Raw genomic sequence first — 20,114 nt, 5'->3', positions numbered from 1 at the left:
AAATATCTGAAATGTCTGTAAATTGTAGCATTTTGCTTCAAGTCAGTTGTGACATATATTTTTATAGTTTTAAATTTCAGTCATTATTGAGATTAAGGAAGCAGTGTATAACGGCAATTCTTTTTATTACAAGAGCCACCTAAATATTTCCATACTGACAGGCATTTTAAAACAGCAGAACACTATAAGGTAAGGTAAGGTAAGTTTATTTATATAGCGCTTTTCAGCAACGAGACACTCAAAGCGCTGTACATACAATTACAATACAATCACAAAGCCAATAAACACAGAAAGACAAATCAAATGATAAAATCAAACAGCAGATGTAATTTAAAAAAATAAAATAAAGATAATAGAATGATGGACAAGAAAATGAAAGGAAAATTGGACTGAAAACGCAACTAATCATGCCTAGATGGCACAGTCAAAGGCCACTCTAAACAAATAAGTTTATAATCTTGATTTAAGGCAACCTAGGGTTTTGGTGCTTTTACTGTTTTCTGGCAGTTCATTCCAGATTAGTGAAGCATAAAAACTAAAAGCTGCTTCTCCATGTTTGGTTCTGGTTTTGGGTATGCAAAGTAGATTTGAGCGAGATGACCTGAGAGGTCTGGCTGGTTGATACACTGACAACAAGTCTGTAATGTATTTTGGTGCTAAGCCATTCAGTGATTTATAGACTAACAGAAGTATTTTAAACTGTATTCTCTGAGCTACAGGGAGCCAGTGTAGGGACTTTAGAACCGGGGTGATGTGCTCCACTTTCTTAGTTCTAGTAAGGACGCGGGCAGCAGCGTTCTGGATCAACTGCAGCTGTCTGATCGACTTTTTAGGCAGACCTGTGAAGACACCGTTGCAGTAATCAATTCTACTAAAGATGAACGCATGAATTCGTTTTTCAAGGTCCTGCTGAGACATTAGTCCGTTAATCCTGGAGATGTTCTTTACGTGATAGAAGGCCGACCTAGTTACTACCTTTATGTGCCTCTGAAGGTTCAGGTCTGAGTCCATCACTACACCCAGGTTTCGAGCCTGACTGGTGGTTTCCAGCTGTATTAACTGAAGCTGTGTGCTAACTTTTAAACGCTCTTCCTTTGGTCCAAAGATTATTACTTCAGTTTTGTTTTGATTCAGCTGAAGAAAATTTAGGCCCATCCATGCATTGATTTCTTCTAAGCATTTACCCAGCGCTTGAATGGGTTCATGGTCGCCTGGTGACATTGTAACGTATAGCTCTGTGCCGTCTGCATAGTCATGATAACTTACGTTGTTGTTTATTAAAATCTGAGTTAGGGGGAGCATGTAGATATTGAATAGGAGGGGCCCTAAGATGGACCCTTGGGGAACGCCACATGTGATTTTTGTGCTCTCTGATGTAAAGTTACATACTGACACAAAAAAGTCCCTGTCCTTCAAGTAGGATTTAAACCAGTTGAGTGCTGAACCAGAAAGGCCGACCCAGTTTTCAGGCGCTCTAATAAAATTTAGGGATCAACAGTGTCGAATGCTGCACTAAGGTCCAATAATACCAGCACTGTGGTTCTTCCACAGTCTGCATGTGTTATTGAACACCTTGACAAGAACAGTCTCTGTACTGTGGTGAGCACGGAAGCCTGACTGGAAGACATCGAAGCGGTTGGTCATTGTTAGGAAGTTGTTTAACTGCTGAAACACAGCTTTTTCAATTATGTTACTGATGAAGGGGAGGTTTGATATAGGCCTGTAGTTCTGTAGTAGCAGCTTGTCCAAGTTGCTCTTTTTCAATAGAGGTTTAATAATTGCTGTTTTTAAGGCCTGGGGGAAAACACATGACAAAAGGGGCGTGTTTATTATTTGTGTTAAATCAGATGTTATTAAAGGCAAAGCTTTCTTAAGGAAAGCTGTGGGTAAAAGATCGAGACAGCAGGAAGAAGAGCTTAGTTGCTGTACGATTTCTTCTAAGATTTTGCAGTTTATTTTGTCAAAATCAGTTCTAGTTGGAGACAACTTTGGTACTGGAGTTGATGTGGATGTCCTGACTGCCCCTCTGATCTTTTGGGTTTTTTCAGTAAAGAATTTAGCAAATTCATTGCAGGCCCTGGTAGAGTGGAGTTTAGATGCTACAGTTACAGGAGGGTTTGTTAACCTGTCAACCGTGGCAAATAATGCACGAGCATTGTTAATGTTTTTGCTGATGATCTCAGAAAAGAACGATTCCCTTGCATTTTTCAGTTGTAGGTTATATCTGTTTAGTCTCTTTTTATAGATAATATAGTGAACCCCGAGTCCAGTGTTTTGCCACCTGCGTTCAGCTTTTCGACACTCCTTTTTTTCACTTCTGACTGGTGGACCACTTCTCCATGGAGACATTTTCTTCCCAGAAACGACTTTCACTTTAATTGGAGCAATTGAATCAATGATGTCCGAGATTTTAGAATGAAAGTTATCTACCAGCTCATCTACAGTGTTACAGGGCAAAGTGGAGGTAGAAGAGTAAATCTGGTTAAAGGTTTCAGCAGCACTGTCCTTAAAGATGCGTTTTCTTATCATGTCTCTTTGGCAAACTGAGTCATTGCAGAAGATGCTTTCAAAAATAACAGAAAAGTGGTCAGATAAGGGCAACATCAGTTACAGACACCTTGGAAATGTTTAGACCCTTAGTGATGATCAAGTCCAAAATATGTCCCTGTTTGTGCGTTTGCTGTTTAACATGTTGAGTCAAACCAAAATTTCTAAAAGTGTCACATAGATCCATTGCACTTCTGTCTTCAGGATTGTCCATGTGAATGTTGTCTCCCACAATAATTAAACAGTCATAGTCAACAGATATCACAGATAAAAGCTCATTAAAATCACTGATAAAGTTTGTTTTGGACTTAGGAGGCCTGTAAATATTTAAGAACATTGTTTGGACCGGGCTCTTTACCTGGAGAGCCACATATTCAAGAGTCAAATTTGCCCAGAAATACTTTTTTACACTCTAATAAATCTTAAAAAAAAAGTGGCCACACCTCCACCTTTTCTTTGCTGTCTGCTCTCACAAAGAAAATTGTAGTTCGGAGGCGTCACCTCTATCAGAATGGGAGCTTCATTAAATTCATGTAACCATGTTTCTGTTAAAAGCATAACATCAAGATCGTGGTCAGTAATGAAGTCATTGATTAAAAATGATTTTCCTGACAGAGATCTAATGTTCAGTAAAGCCAGTTTATATGACTTAGTTGCTGATATTAACTCTGTGTGTGGTTGTACCTGACAGTTTATGGCTTTCGTTGATTGTTTATTACTGTCTCTTATCCTTTTGGCTTTGTTCTTTCTGTCACGTATAAGCACAGAGATTTTACAACTATCTCCTATTAGGGGCCCAAGTTTTTCCTGGACATGCTCATTTCTGATAGTTACCACTGGGGCCCAGACTGTATCACAGAGAAGTGATTTGAAGGTCCTGATTAGGAGGAGATAGATTAGGAGGTGGTGGAGGTCTGCGGCATTTGGAAGATGTTGGTTTAGTAGCAGGGCCTCGGCCATGGGGGATGTTGAATGGAGAAGATGTCAGAGCCATTTAGGTCCCAATTTTAAGAGCTCATGTTATCAGAATCCAGTAAAGCAAAAAGCGGGCTCAGTGGGGAGATGGGAGAGTTCTGTGCAGTCTGGGTTGGGGTCTGGGGTGAGGGGGGTTTACCGGAGGAGTCGGTCTGGGTCTGGGTTTGGGGGGATGGGGGTATAATGGGGGGGTCCACTTCTCCTGTGGATTTCAACGGGGAGACCTTTTGTGATGACCTCTCTTTCTCAGCCAACTGGCTGATTGTTTCTGCTGGAGCTGTTGGAGGCAGCGTTATCACTGTTGTTGATACTCCATGTTCTCTGCTGAGGGTCGAAGCTGCTGGCAGATTATTTACTGAATAGAAGAGATTAGATGTGAGACGTCTGGCTCCTGGCTTGTTCAAACAGAAACCATCTTGCTTGAAGAGTTGTCTTTTTTTCCAAAAAATATTAAAGTTGTAGATGAAGTTCACAGGTGTGGTGGCACATGTTTTTTTCAACCACTTATTAATCATCAGAAGTCTGGAAAAAATCACATCTCCACAGAAAATCGGTGCAACGGGTCCGCTGAGAAACCTCCAACAATATTCAGAAGATGAGTGAAATCCTCCTTCAGTCCTTCTGATTTTTTCTTAGACACATCATCAATGGCTCCACAGTGTATAATAAGGTTTTCTAGAGACGGGTGCTTTTCTGTGATTGCAAGAAAATTCTCTGAGATATCAGTTACTGGTACCAATCATAACTTCTGTATTTTTCTTGTTGCAGAAGTTTTTAATCCCATCCACAGTTGTGTTGCCCACTATTAGGGTTCTCGGTCTGGTGGAGCGCTTTTTCTCTGGCAATTTAGGAGAAGACTGTTTAGAATTAAGGTTGTTCTCAAACCTTTTATTATTCTCAGAAGATGGATCATTTTCCTGGTTTTCATTCTGTAGTGGGGCAAATCTGTTCTGGAAGGGAATTCCACCATTTCCAGCTGTCTCACTCCTATCAGTTGTTGTGACAGCAGCTCGCTGTCGAAGTCTCCTTTTCCCAGGGGAAACGGGGACATTTCTCTGTAATTCTGGCCATTCTAATTTATTTAATTGCTGAGATCTTCCAGTGAATCGTCCACCTTGATTTTTGGGCATACCCCTAAAACATGCCAGGGGGGTCTGCTGGTAGGTTTATTCTCAGTGTTCTGATTGCCGGCTGAGTTGTTGAGCTGGCTGTCAATGTTTGGGATCACAGGCAGAGTTGAATCATCATTGTACCCCATATTCACCTCCACATTCACTTCTAGTCGGTGGATTTTCATCTCCAAAACAGCCAATTTCTGTAAAAGTTTGTCGAACTCCTCTGTGGTGAAGCGAGGCATTTTGTGCTGATTAGCTGGCGTCAACTTGTCCTGCTTCGATTATAAAAACATCAAAGTCCTTTAAAAAAATAAAATAATAATCCTTGGGAGTCGCTGGTAAGAAGTTGTTTTAGTCCAATATTTCTATAATTTTAGCTAAGAGATAAAAAGTTAGAAGTAAAAGAATGCAAGCAAGCAGGGAGTTTAGGAGAAAAGCATCTGAGCAGGCAGAGAGGCATAAGCTATAATTCAGACAGCTTTTGTATGTTCTGTTCAGCCAAACTGTCAGCAAATGGTAATTATCCACACAGTTTCAATGCCTAAATAATGTGGTTTCATTGGACATTTCATAGTTTTTCAAAACTCCAAGTTTGGAGTTAGAAAAACTTGGCCAAAGGTCTCCTTGAAATTAAAATTCTAAGTGGGAAAATCTGATTTTCACCAATCCATACCTCAAAATCCAATTTAGCTGTCTGACATTTAAAACTTAGTGTTGGCTGCAATAAAAAACAACTTGTTATTTTAAAGATTTGTATCTATAGATATTGACATACACTGTACTAAAGTCAACAGTTTTTGTTTTGTTTTTTTACTTGATATTGAATCCGACTAACCTTTTCCTTTTTTAGGTCTGTTAGTATTTGCAAAGTTATGCTTTATTTCTTGAAATTTAAATGTTTACATAATGTTTCCTGTGTGTTTTGTAAAATTATCTTTAAAGTTTGATTGGTTAAAGATTTTGGTTATTCTTCCGCAAGCTTCTCACAATAGTTTGTTGGAATTTGTGGCCAATTTCTCTAGATAGAACTTTTGTAACCAAGATTGAGATTTAGTCTTTGCTCAATAGTCTACTGCCCTACAGCCCACTTAAATACAGGACTCGTCTTATTGTTGTTAATGACATTCCCTTCATAAACATTAGGAAGGCTGGACAATACCCTGAAATTTCTAGTTGTAAGTTTTTGGGGTTTTTTTACCGGTAAATATGGCACCTTTTAATAATCTCAAAATTTAACCCATGGTTGTAGCCCTTGTGGAGTTTCAAAGTTATCTCTCTGATATCTTACCTTATTTCATTTGACTTTTTTTTTATCATGTCACACAAGGAAGCAGTGTGTTTGAGGTGTTGCGTTAAAATACATCCACAGGAGTACCCCTTTTTTTTGTCTCAAATGTTATGAATTAACATTAATCAGAAGCCTAAATAGCTATAACATCATCTGTGCTTTCCTAAATTGTTCATTTATTAGGGTCCTAACAATACATGTATTTGCACCAAAAATATGCTATAGAACTCCATTGGTTCAGTACGCACATGTACCGAAATAATACAACCTTGTTTAATACATGAACACATGCTAATTGTTTAGGTTGTTATGATTCTGGTCTATTTGTCTGCACCGCCCTTGTCTGCTTCTGATCCTCTCTGTGATGAAGTAATTCAGATCATTGTTTTCACCTGCCTCTCCTCTGCCAGTACCATAATCATGCCTCACTCACCCCACCTGTTAACCTTGCTTTATATGCTGCGCTCTGGCAGATTATCAAAAGCCTTGTGTAAGTACATGTCCAGCATTCCTACCCTTCCGGCCCTCGATCTCATTTCTGCCCCCTGGAGTTTCCTGTTCTGCCTTGCCCATGTTGAAAATCCTCCTGGCTTCAGATCTCTAGACATCGACTTTGTTTCTGCCACTTGACCACCGCCTCCTGCTTAACTCCTGGATCTGTCAGCCTGAATCTGCCTCCCAGTGTTTGTCCTCGTTTCTGTGTCGCGACTACCAATTCTAGCCTAGTCCTTAGATCCTGTCACCTGTTTTCTGTTACCCAGCTTTGACCCAGTTTCTGCCTCCTGGTTCCTGCCAACTCCCTGGGTTGGTAACCCTGAGGTCCTTATTGTGGCTGTGCTTGATCTGATCATAAAGTCAAACCGAGGAGTCTTGTTCACAGTCCCTCATACTCACTGTGACATCACCACGCTGTCGCCAGCTAACTACACTGAGAAGCTGAAAATCAGCTTCCCTGCTCTCTCATGGATTCTGAGGTTAGTGGCTTTTTCTCTGAGCTTCACCTTGCCCAGTTCTCTGTTCAGTCCCTAACCTATCTGTCTGCCCTCAGAGGTTCCTGATTCCACTGCTGGTGGCTTCCTGCTGTTCTGCAACTACAGATGTCAATAAACCTTTAAACTTTTATCTATTGTCTAGCTGAAATTTTGGGTCCTTTTTGCAATTTTTACATGGGTGCAGAACTACAGGGGTTGGACAATGAAACTGCCTGTCATTTTAGTGTGGGTGGTTTCATGGCTAAATTGGACCAGCCTGGTAGCCAGTATTCATTGATTGCACATTGCACCATTAAGAGCAGAGTGTGAAGGTTCAATTAGCAGGGTAAGAGCACAGATTTGCTCAAAATATTGAAATGCACACGACATTATGGGTGACATACCAGAGTTCAAAAGAGGACAAATTGTTGGTACACATCTTGCTGGCGCATCTGTGACCAAGACAGCAAGTCTTTGGGATGTATCAAGAACCACGGTATCCAGGGTAATGTCAGCATACCACCAAGAAGGATGAACCACATCCAACAGGATTAACTGTGGACGCAAGAGGAAGCTGTCTGAAAGGGATGTTTGGGTGCTAACCCGGATTGTATCCAAAAAACATAAAACCACGGCTGCCCAAATCACGGCAGAATTAAATGTGCACCTCAACTCCTGTTTCCACCAGAACCGTCTGTCGGGAGCTCCACATGGTCAATATACACGGCCGGGCTGCTATAGCCAAACTTTTGGTCACCCATGCCAAACGTCGGTTTCAATGGTGCAAGGAGCGCAAATCTTGTGCTGTGGACAATGTGAAACATGTATTGTTCTCTGATGAGTCCACCTTTACTGTTTTCCCCACATCCGGGAGAGTTACGGTGTGGAGAAGCCCCAAAGAAGCGTACCACCCCGACTGTTGCATGCCCAGAGTGAAGCATGGGGGTGGATCAGTGATGGTTTGGGCTCCCATATCATGGCAGTCCCTTGGCCCAATACTTGTGCTAGATGGGCGTGTCACTGCCAAGGACTACCAAACCATTCTTGAGGACCATGTGCATCCACTGATTCAAACGTTGTATCCTGAAGGTGGTGCCGTGTATCAGGATGACAATGCACCAATACACACAGCAAGACTGGTGAAAGATTGATTTGATGAACATGAAAGTGAAGTTGAACATCTCCCATGGCCTGCACAGTCACCAGATCAAATATTATTGATCCACTTTGGGGTGTTTTGGAGGAGCGAGTCGGGAAACGTTTTCCTCCACCAGTATCACATAATGACCTGGCCACTATCCTGCAAGAAGAATGAATTAAAATCCCTCTGACCACTGTGCAGGACTTGTATATGTCATTCCCAAGACAAATTGACGCTGTATTGGCCGTAAAAGGAGGCCCTACACCATACTAATAAATTATTGTGGTCTAAAACCAGGTGTTTCAGTTTCATTGTCCAACCCCTGTAGGTGCACAATGCAACGTTGTGTAGCATTACTGTAAGAAGTGAGACCAAAACAGAGAGGACCACCACCTATCACTAATCCTTGCGATTTGGAAACATTAAGGTATTTCATGCAGCTATAGTGGAAAAAGAAAGACGGACTGAACCAAAACTTTTTCAACAGCAATAAGGTAGGCAGCTCGCTCTGCACTTAACTTTATTATTCACCTGAAATGTCAACTGATTGTAAACTCCACAGGAAGCAGCTGACATCCACATGACTACCTATAGCATCCAATCAGTTCAAACTGTGCTCATAGTTTGAAATGTATGTTAGAGGAATCTCCATTGATGAGAAGGGATTTTACAAACAGCTGTGCATGCTGCTATACTTGCTGGAATACTTGGTTGTCAAAATATTAAAACTGCACAGTGATATATAGAAATGCTTTATTCTTAACTATGGACATAGTCTTGTTTAAAGATTTCTAAACATCAACATTGATTTCAAGTGGTTATGGAGTTTAAACGAAAATTCAACATGGAAGACCAATCACTCCTTACTGGCTGCTTCAATCAACGGCAGGTCTGCACTCCTCCTTGGCCAATTATCTCCCAGGGCATCACTTTTAAAGACCATCTGCATGGAAGACACCGCTCCTCTGCTGAGCTTCGACCCTCCTCCACCCCTTTTCCACCATAGGCTCCCAACTCCTTCCAAATATACCAAGGCCTACACCACCACCAGGATCGGATCCCGGGGGGAAGAAGTACCTAATCATAATCACAAGATGTTTATTCAAACTCATTTCATCCTCAGCGTTCACGTCTTCCTCAGGGGTCCAAGCGCCAAAGAAATAATCTTTCATTAATAAACTCTTCAATCGTCTTCTTGTTGTTTCTCCATTATGTGAGTCTTTCCAGGTTGAAATGTTGTATAATCTATCCAGGCACTATACTTTAAGTCAGTTCTATACTTTCCCCTTTTTTAATTTTAGAACATAAATTGAAAATTTCATAAATTGAGATTTTGTTTACTGCTGACCAATGTAAAAATATTCTTTTTTTTTTTTTTTTTTGACTGAAGTGTACGGAACCAAGACTTTAAAAGCCGAATACACAACAAATAGTGGTTCTGTATTTAGCAAACAGAAATAATTTTGTTAATCCTAACTGACCTAAAAGCACAAAGCTTTAGTTTTGCTGTTGGACAATGAGAAAATTGTTTTTATGCAGTGTTTGTAGGTATCTGGCTTCAAATTTGTATTAGCTTGTGTTGCTAATAGCAGTTATGCCGTTCATTGAGCATCTGATCAGTTGGAAAAACCCACTGGTTTTCAAACTTTTAACTGGAACATGAAGATGGATTTTATTTTACTACCAAATTGAAGTTCAAACCTAGATTGAAAACAGCATAACTAGCCAGTAGAACGTATGTGGTTCACAGCTGTCTACTGCAGCAAACATTTAGCAATATTTTGCACTGCAGTCCTTTTTTTTTTTTGTAGAAGTTTGTTATGAAGCAAAAACAAATGTGCTTGAACAACATATTATGTGTGCTGAACGTTACTAGATCTAATCAGAGATAATCCATTCATGTTTATATCATGATGTTAAATGAGGACAAATTGCAAGTATGAAGATCTGACATGATTTAGGAACAGAGTGGGATGCTGTGGAGGTGATTGTTCAAAAAAGGTGAGGGATGACTAACGTGCTGCAGCTGTGGAAGAGCTCAGACTGAGACACCGAGAGAGAATAGTTAATAATGACACAACCAATGTAAACATTCAAGGGGACACAGTGGTAATAACTGAATAGGATGATCACAGAAAAACACATCAATCAACAAAGTGACCAATGATCTGACAAAAGTAAACAGTAGTTAACTGAAATATAGAAAACAAAAAACTTCAAAGAACGATGGCTGTTTGCCTGGCAAATATATGTATGTTAGGGTATTGATGGGCTGAGATATGAATACATGAGGAACAAAATTCAGAGCCAGAGGTCCACCGCTCCAGGACAAACGAACAAAAAAAAAAACGCAGCAATAAATAAAAACAGAGTAATAACTCTGTTAAGATCTGTAGAGTTGTGGAAAAAATAAATTCATGAGATATATCTACTGGGACAAGCAATAACTGGATTTGCAGGTATACGGATTACACGGATTAACTGATGGGAAACAGTTTTGGGGAGAGCTGGAAGCTCTGGCTCTGAGGAAAAAAAGCTAAAAACGGAAGGGAATTGCTGATCAAAATTAAAGTCCAAGAAGGTACAACAGAAACTCTGAAGTAATCTTATGTGATAATTTTTCTGTTATTTGTTTCAAGACGGGAGAAGAGGAATCTCAACAAATTTTTCCAGTACTGAATTGCTGTGTGCTGCATCTTTTTAGACCAAGCTGTCTGGGCAAAGAGCCATAATTCCTAGTTGTTTAATTTTCCATCCAAAACAGCAAACGCTATGCTTGATTGCAGAGATTTGGCCCATTTCTGTCGATTTGAGAGTCAAGTTAGTCAGACTTCACGTCAGAAGACAGCAGAACCACAGAGAGAGACCAATAGAAAAGGAGCAGTGGTGCTGTTGGGAGAGGGGGGGCAGCGGGGGCCACGGCGCACCCTGGAATAACACTGGCAACCCTGGTGCCCCCCCTGATGTGATTAGCTGTTGTTTAACGACTAAAGCTGTCCACGTGTCAGCAAACGCACCTGCCTTTTCCGATTACCAGTGAATCAAATGATTGTGAGAGTTTGCCCTGCTTATGTTTCAAGTTCCCTGTTTATACTTATAGTGTAATGAACCACGGCTCTGTCTCTTTTAAATTATCGGCATCTAAGTCAGTAACATGTACACTGCACAAAAACATAAAGGGAACACTTAAACAACACAATATAACTCCAAGTAAATCAAACTTCTGTGAAATCAAACTGTCCACTTAGGAAGCAACACTGATGGACAATTAATTTCACAGCTGTTGTGCAAATGGAATAGACAACAGGGGGAAATCTTTGGCGATTAGCAAGACACACTCCATAAAGGAGTGGTTCTGCAGGTGGGGACCACAGACCACTTCTCAGTATCTATGGTTTCAGGTTGATGTTTTGGTCACTTTTGGACGTTGGTGATGCTTTCACACTCGTGGTAGCATGAGATGGACTCTACAACCCACACAAGTGACTCAGGTAGTGCAGCTCATCCAGGATGGCACATCAATGCAAGCTGTGCCAAGAAGGTCTGCTGTGTCTGTCAGCGTAGTGTCCAGAGCCTGGAGGCGCTACCAGGAGACAGGCCAGTACCCCAGGAGACGTGGAGGAGGACGTAGGAGGGCAACAACCCAGCAGCAGGACCGCTACCTCTGCCTTTGTGCAAGGAGGAACAGGAGGAGCACTGCCAGAGCTCTGCAAAATGACCTCCAGCAGGCCACAAATGTGCATGTGTCTGCACAAACGGTTAGAAACCGACTCCATGAGGATGGTATGAGGGCCCGACGTCCACAAATGGGGGTTGTGCTCACAGCCCAACACCATGCAGGACACTTGGCATTTGCCAGAGAACACCAGCATTGGCAAATTCACCACTGGCGCCCTGTGCTCTTCACAGATGAAAGCAGGTTCACACTGAGCACATGTGACAGACGTGACAGAGTCTGGAGACACCGTGGAGAGCGATCTGCTGCCTGCAACATCCTTCAGCATGACCGGTTTGGCAGTGGGTCAGTAATGGTGTGGGGTGGCATTTCTTTGTAGGACCACACGGCCCTCCATGTGCTCACCAGAGGTAGCCTGACTGCCATTAGGTACCGAGATGAGATCCTCAGACCCCTTGTGAGACCATATGCTGGTGCGGTTGGCCCTGGGTTCTTCCTGCAGGACAATGCTAGACCTCATGTGGCTGGAGTGTGTCAGCAGTTCCTGCAAGATCAAGACATTGAAGAATGGACTGACCGGCCCGTTCCCCAGACCTGAATCCGATTGAGCACACCTGGGACATCGTGTCTTGCTCCATCCACCAACGTCACGTTGCACCACAGACTGTCCAGGAGTTGGCGGATGCTTTAGTCCAGGTCTGGGAGGAGATTCATCAGGAGACCATCCATCGTCTCATCAGGAGCATGCCCAGACGTTGTAGGGAGGTCATACAGGCACGTGGAGGCCACACACAATACTGAGCCTCATTTTGACTTGTTTTAAGGACATTACATCAAAGTTGGATCAGCCTTTAGTGTGTTTTTCCACTTTAATGTTGTGTGTGACTCCAAATCTAGGCCTCCATTGGTTAATACATTTGATTTCCATTGATGATTTTTGTGTGATTTTGTACAGAATAAAGTATTCAATGTGAATATTTCATTCATTCAGATCTAGGATGTGTTATTTGAGTGTTCCCTTTATTTTTTGAGCAGTGTATAACACGGTAAAGAGGTTGAGCTGTAAGTCCGATGGTGTCTGTCAGTTATGTTGCTGTGTCTAATATGTTCTCTGAAATGGATGAAACCGTTTATATGTATAGTTACACCTTGCATCCATGTGGTATTTTGCCTCTCATGCTGACTCCAGCTAGCTGCAGTCCACCTGTGAGAGACCCACAGTTTACATGTTTACAGACATTTAGCACCCACGCGAACCGATGTCATGTTTAACATTTTATTGTTCTCAAATTCACTTGTGAGGAATTTTGCATGCTATTCTATATAAAACTGTTTGGTTTTATGACTTGGAATCTGGTTTATTCGCATTTATTTTGCATTTAATGACAGTGTAAAGCTACGTTCTGAAGGCAGGGCTGTGATGCAGTTTTCAGGCTCGCCACTAGGGTTTGTTAGTAATCTTAAGAACAGATGTAAACAAAGCAGTGAGAATCATCAGAAGCCAAGATTGTGTAGTATCTTTGAGATTGTGCGTCTACAAGACTGGTGAGTTGTGTAAACTGTTCTGTAAAGATAATTTGTTAATTAGGTTTGTTGTTCTGTACATTTTCTTTTAGCTCCTTTTACTTAATAGAATATATCCAGGGGTGAAAGTGAACCGGTATGGTCCGGTACTGCGTACCTCTAAATGATTCATCGCCGGTACGCGGTACGGGGAAGAGGGAAGAATGGCTGTCTGCTGTGAAGCAGTCATCCAGAACCGGTTACGGCTGCAAAAACTCACGAACACACAAAGAAGATCAGATCTGCTACCAATAGGTAGTCTAAAATACGACTTGATCTGTTTATAAATATAGCTATTTCCTCTCATTCCAAATTGTTTCTGAACTGTTCTGCTATGATGGAGTCTCAATGCTCTTGCTTTGCTTCTCTCCCCTCGGAGCTCGAAGCTTTTGTCAACGGCCAGCATTTAAAACGTGCACCGCTACATTTAATGTCTGTCTGCTCGCTGCTAAATACCCCAGTTAAAAGCAAAGGGAGAGTAACTAGTTGTGTTTTGTGTTATTTTGCTGAATTACAACACAGTACAGCTCGAAAACACCGCGTACGATCAGAGATTTCACATACACGACATGAGAACGCATGCGCGCTTACCTCCAAAACAAAGCGGTTGCCAAGGAGATCGGTGTGTTCGATTTAATGGACTGGTAGATTTTACACAGGTGGTGCACAGACATAAAAAAACCGCCGCCTACATTAGGACAGTATGAACAATAAATCACTTACCATCTAGAGACTTAAATAAAAACCGCGAAAACAACTGAACTATCACATTTTTAATTAAAATGTAATCAAAACTTGACCACAATGTGGAGAACAATATCTTCTTCATTCAAAAGAAAAGACGGAAACGGAAGATGAAAAGTTATGCATCAGAAAATGGTTTATCATTGTTTCATGCATAACAGTTCTTTAACAATTGAAATATATATATATTCTACATTGTCAAGTGATTCTAATTTCTGCCTTATACAGACAGCCTACAGTAAAGTAAAATATTGATACGTTTTAATTAATTTGAGTTTGGACTGTTGAGAGAGAGAGAGAGAGAGCGAGAGATCTCGAGGGGGCCACAGATGAGAGTAACAATTAACATACACACACACAATACACACAATAAAACACATCACCATAAAACATCATCTGGCCTGATCATAATTGACTTGGGGGTCATACAGGCATTTAACCAGTGCACACTCTATGATCAGCACTATAGTAAACTGGCCATAAGTCTTAGAAATCACCATTACAATTATTGCATTCAGTTATATTCAGAACCTTGTTTATAAAACAATATGAGCATAATATCTGCATTTGTCAGACCCCAGACTCATCTGGGATTTTTTGATGTCAAGGGCTTCTACATGTAGGCTGTAAAACGTTAGATGCTAGAAAGTGTTCTGGAGAACTTTAAATGCTCTTTTCTAGTCAGTCTGAAATATAAATTTGTAAAAACAAGAGACAAATGGTCTGTGATAGTTTTTTTGTTGTTCCTAATAATATTACAGCATTTTTCAAAGTCACTTATTGGTTTTGATTTTGGTGTGCCACCCCAAGATTTCAATGGCCCAAGTGTTCTGTTTATACTCAAGTAATCAGGCAATAGTTAATGAAACTTTAATATAACTTGTGCCATACACAGTATTGACTAAAGCATGAAAATTACAGAAATTGCAGAAAGTATTTGCATATTGGGGGGAAAAAGTAAATGTCATTTTTGCCATCTGTTGTGACAAAGGCTGAACAAAACCAATGAAAGATTAAACTTATATAGTTATAATTTATTGTTTTGCAGAATGAAAACAGTTAACATGTCTCACACTAAGCAATGGTAGAGTACAGTAGTGTTGTAAATTCCGTTATTTCCGTTAAAACAAGATGTTGTGTTATGTCACCTCTGAACAGGCATATGGTTCGGTGGTATACCTCACGACAAGGAAGGAGGAAACAGTCCATGTCTTGTTCATCATGGCAGGGTGTAGGGTGGCCCCTAAGCAGCAACAGTTGATGCCACGGTTAGAGCTCTGTGCAGCATTGACAGGAGCCCAGCTTTCCTCCCTCAGTCACCGAGAGCTCACCCTGCACATCACCCAGACCTTTCCCTGGATTGACTCCACCACACTCCTAACCTGGTTGACATCTGAGTCTTGCAAGTTCAAGGTCTTTGCGGGAACCAGAGTCTCTAAAATTCAAGACCTGACAGCTCAGCACACCTTGTGGTATGTGAACACAGCCAACAATCCAGCCGATGATCTGACCCAAGGCAAGACCTTGGCTAAGCTGGTGGCTCCAAGCCGGTGGATTCAAGGTCCATCATTCCTTCATGATCCACCTGACAAATGGCCGTAACTTCCTGCTTCCACAGAGCCAGAAGATGACACAGAGTTCAAGCAACGCGTCTTCTTTGGCCTCACACAGATAAGTCCTGCACCCCAATCACCAGACGCCACACAATTCAACAGCTGGACCGACCTGATTAGAGTCACCCAGCAGTTCCTGCATGTGTTCCCTAACCTCAGCACCTTCGTGACACTGAAATCTTCCCGCTGAAGGCCAGCCAGGCGGACTGCTTCCCAGAGGAGCTTAGGTGCCTCAAGGCAGGCAAACCAGTACAGCCCAGCAGCAAGCTTAGTATACTTTTACTGCGATAGATCCCCCAATGGGTCTGATCGGCGTCAGTGGATGCCTTCATCACCTCGATGCCACCTGTTCTACTGACATCCACTCAGTAGTCCTCAATCCTCATTGCCCTGTGCTGCCATGGGCCCATTGGAAAGGTGGTGAAATTGAATGCAAGTGTTGATGGATGGATTAGGTCAGTTGAGGTCCAAGTTGGGAACAAGACTTACCTAGGGCCGGTTGCACGTCTTATCTAGTTGCTGGCTGTTCCAGACAAGGATGCCAAATCGAGGACTCCTCATCCAAAGACTACTGTGTAACCTTAAGGAATTTACTTGTTTGCAGAATAGCCATACTATTCGGGGGCGGCTGTTGTAAATTCCCTGATATTTCCGTAAAAACAAGATGTGTTGTGTTTTAGTCAGGCACCCCAGTCAGTTAGTTTTGGGCAGCTAAGCTTCTCATCCACAAAGAAAGCGTTCGTGAAGAAAGTAAGTTACTAACTGCTAAAAGAATGTTTCCGCTGGTTGTTTTATGAGAGATAACAGTTGTATGAAGCCAATTTAATGCTGCCAATCCTTGAATTTGAATAAAGGACCTGAACTGTTTCTTGTCTGCGTCTACTCTCTAACCAGAGTTACTGTACTGGATAAAGTGGTTCCAGCAAAACCAAACATCATTTCTCAATATTTCTAATAGGTAGAGTTAGGTTTGCAGCTTTGTTTGTCTTGCTGTATTGTGTTACAGTTATAATTAGTACATAATTAGAACTTTTATGAAAGGTGACATCATGATTTAACAAATTGCATTACTTTTTTAATGAAAATCCCTTCCCATATTTTTGCAATGAAATGTCTATGCTGCACAAGAACTGTGTGATAAAGTCATACAATAAATTAAACCTGCTAAAAGTTCATTTGTTTATTGCGGGTAGAGTATATAGATGCTACAGTCATTTGATTTATTGCTAATTTCCAGTCTAAGCCACCTTGAGGTTTCTATTTTAGGGAAAGGAAAGTATAATTAACAAATGAGCTATGAAAAACATAAAGTGCGGAAAACTGAAATTTCTTTTTTGCACATATCATTTATGCATAGCAAGCAAACACTCCCCTATTAAAGATGAACAGTGAAATTATGAAATGATTAGATTTTGGGTAAAAAAACATACCTAAACTACTAGTACTCCGGTACCACACCTTAATATAAAACTTGTCATTCTGTAGCATCTACACCCGACAACTAGCCTTGTTTAAAGAACATGGAGGGCTTTCTTATCTATGAATTACGTGTGTCGATTCTGATGCAACATTTATACATTGTGTACTTGTGTGTATCGAGATTGGGCATATAGAATTTGTAGTCATTGTCTTACAAACTTTATGATTTAAAAATGAACATTTAATACACTATACACACTCTGAGTGTCCCCAATGGCCAAAAATTTCACCCTTCAACATCTGGAGGTGAGTTTATGTTAATCAGTAAAGACAGAGCGTTTGCATACCATAACATGAGATAAAGTAATGTTATTGTGAGGTGATTGCTTTGAAATTCTAGCAGCACTTGCATTATTCTGTAGCTCTGTAGCTGTAGAGAATATATGACGTCTCTGAGATATGATACTCCTACTGCAGAAATTTTCAAGTTATGTATACCATAGTGTCAAAAGCATTCGGAGATGAGGTTGGAGCAATTTTTACATCCTATGCCACTAACTTAAGACAGCAAGAGTCTCATAGGTGTGAGAATAATTTATTTTTTTTCTTACAGAACTTAAATTGTAAAATCCATACTTTTGAGTATTGGTAGTGTCTTGTTAAAACAAAAAGGTGATGCATCAAAAAGAACAGTGCTACAGTTACAGCTTTACTCATGCCATGACTGGTCAAAGGGATTTTGGGAATAAAAGGACAATATTTAATGAAGTCTAGAGTATTTGCTAATGTGGCTTTGAAATCTCTGCAGTTAATTTTAAACATTTGTAAAATACGAGGTTGTTTCAATAAATATGCTGCAATGTGCATCTTTTTAAATCAACCAGCTTTGTCCTTTACATTTTTTCTTTAACTATGCTTTTTTAGCAACCAGAGAAATGTCATAATAGCATGTAATGACACCCTGTCAGCTCTGACACCACTGGCCACACTGATTAAATAAGCTTGGTGTTCTGTTTGACATTTCATTTAAAACACTTGTTTGTTTTTGACATCACTGACAGGTCTTGCTGATTGATTACACTTTACACAGATATAAAAAATTTCAACATTTGGCTGGACAGTTCATAAATGTGACTGGCCTTGCAAAACTGCCATATCAAACATCCCACAAACTAATCACATCAATATATTATATAAGCTGTAAAATGTTAGACTTGATGGACATGCATCTATAGAAAGAGCTAGGTGTGGTGCAAAGATTGATCTTTAAAATTGTACAGAAAGTCGTCTGGTGCATAGAAGGAGCTGGTGAGAGGATTAAGTGAAGATAAAATACTCCTTGTGAAATGACATCTGTCTTCTTTTCCATCTCACTATTGTTTAATGGATTACAATATGGTATTAACAGCTATTATTTGGATGATGTTAAAGAAATCCATTTAATTTAGCTACTGTTGCATGCCAATTATGTGGTTGTAAAGCTCCATGCCCTATCATTAATGAAAATATAAGCACAAAAAAGCCCTAAATGCATGTGCAGAGATGAGAACAAAATGGGACACATTATATTGCAAATACACATCATGCTTTGACTTTATGACAAGTGAATAACACAGATTTTCTCATATCAAGCTTTTTGCACATGGAGGTACATAGTAGATGATAGATCAGGTTGCCCAAACTAGTCATAATGTTATGCTTCACCGGTGTATATCAGCTAAATGCATTGACCATAGAGTTCCATAATAAAATTGCCTCTTCTCACACTATGATTATGCCTGTCGCTGAACTTTTCTCAGATTCTGGGTAAAACAGGCAATCAGAGCAGGGGATGGAGATTTAATGATAGTATAATGTTGTCAAATCGAAATGAAATCGATGCTTGAACCGGGACAAGAGCCCGTCAATAACCTAAGAGTGACAAATAAGTATTGCTCTGCATATTATTTGAGCTGCACTCTGCATGCCTCTGCATCTCCTGACGCGCAGATAAAATTCTCATCAAAAACTGGCGCTCCTTAAGATTTCATCACCATAGATTTAGAGTTTCCTGGTCTGCTAATTATAAGTTTATTTGTGTGTTGGAATGGATGTTAAAGTGTGCTTCAACGCTTTCTGCAATCTCTGCAGTAATTACGCATGCATGGAGCAGAAAGTGGAGCATATAATTCCACTTACCAAGCGAGTTTCCGATCAGTGAGACAAAGAACACAATTATGTAAGCCACGATTAGAACCCACTCGTACTCCTTGGGGTGCAGGTACTCTGTCCAGATGTATCTCAGAAGTTCGTCGTCCTCATCCATGGTGGAGTGCAAGCGCGATCCGGTGCCGTTACCCCCGTGGGCGGGATAGTTGCAGTCGTCACAGTCCGAATTCTCCGTGATTCCGGACATGCTTAAGGTTGATTTAAGCACTGAAATGCACTGATCGCAGGCTGTGGTGAAGACTGGCAACGACGACGCGGCACCGCGGTGTGATGATAGCGCGCTTCACCGACCTCGTCAGAATGACGAAGGTGCAAATCCCTCTCCATCCATGACCACCACAGGGTCATACACCAATTAGGTGGCAGACTCTAAAGAGCGATAATGGAAAACAGGGGGAAGATGTACTGAGGTCATTACATGTACGCCTACTTTTTACAGAAAAATAGTTTTATAAATAGTTTTATAACAAGATGTAAAAATATTCAAAGATCATGTTTTTGTTTTTGTTTTTTTCTGCTTAATTGAGCTTAGAATTTGTGATGTGCTGTCGATTCAATATAGCATAATAGTATATACTTAATAGTATGAGATATTTTAGATACATTTTGATTTTGAATGGCTAAATGCTAAAGAAAAATAACAAATAACAGACCTCTGTTGCTTCAGGAAAAACTAACTGTTTTTAGTTTCTTCCTTAACAAAAAGAAAATGTATAAATTAGGCAGTCCAAGGTAAGGCTAGTTTATTTGAGTAGCTACCTAAAAACTGTACATTTAAAGATAGAAACAAACCTGTGACATATTTTTGATCATTTTCTGTAAAAAGAAACTGGAAAGAGAACAAAACAAAAGAT

General features: G+C 40.6%; 1 protein-coding gene across 1 annotated transcript in view; it reads right to left on the bottom strand.

The window, feature by feature from the left end:
• hcrtr2 (hypocretin (orexin) receptor 2) overlaps positions 1–19,487 on the bottom strand; it is a 58,875-nt gene extending 39,388 nt beyond the window's left edge. The window contains exon 1 of the mRNA XM_047351020.1: positions 19,231–19,487. Within this exon, the coding sequence (XP_047206976.1) occupies positions 19,231–19,447 (217 nt within the window). The 5' untranslated portion in view covers positions 19,448–19,487. The remainder of the gene's footprint in view (positions 1–19,230) is intronic.
• Between the last annotated feature and the right edge of the window lie 627 nt (positions 19,488–20,114).

The sequence above is a fragment of the Girardinichthys multiradiatus genome, chromosome 22 (assembly GCF_021462225.1).
Source record: "Girardinichthys multiradiatus isolate DD_20200921_A chromosome 22, DD_fGirMul_XY1, whole genome shotgun sequence".
Lineage (NCBI taxonomy): Eukaryota > Metazoa > Chordata > Actinopteri > Cyprinodontiformes > Goodeidae > Girardinichthys > Girardinichthys multiradiatus.
The sequence above is the reverse complement of the archived record's forward strand: the minus strand, read 5'-3'. Positions and strand labels throughout refer to the sequence as shown.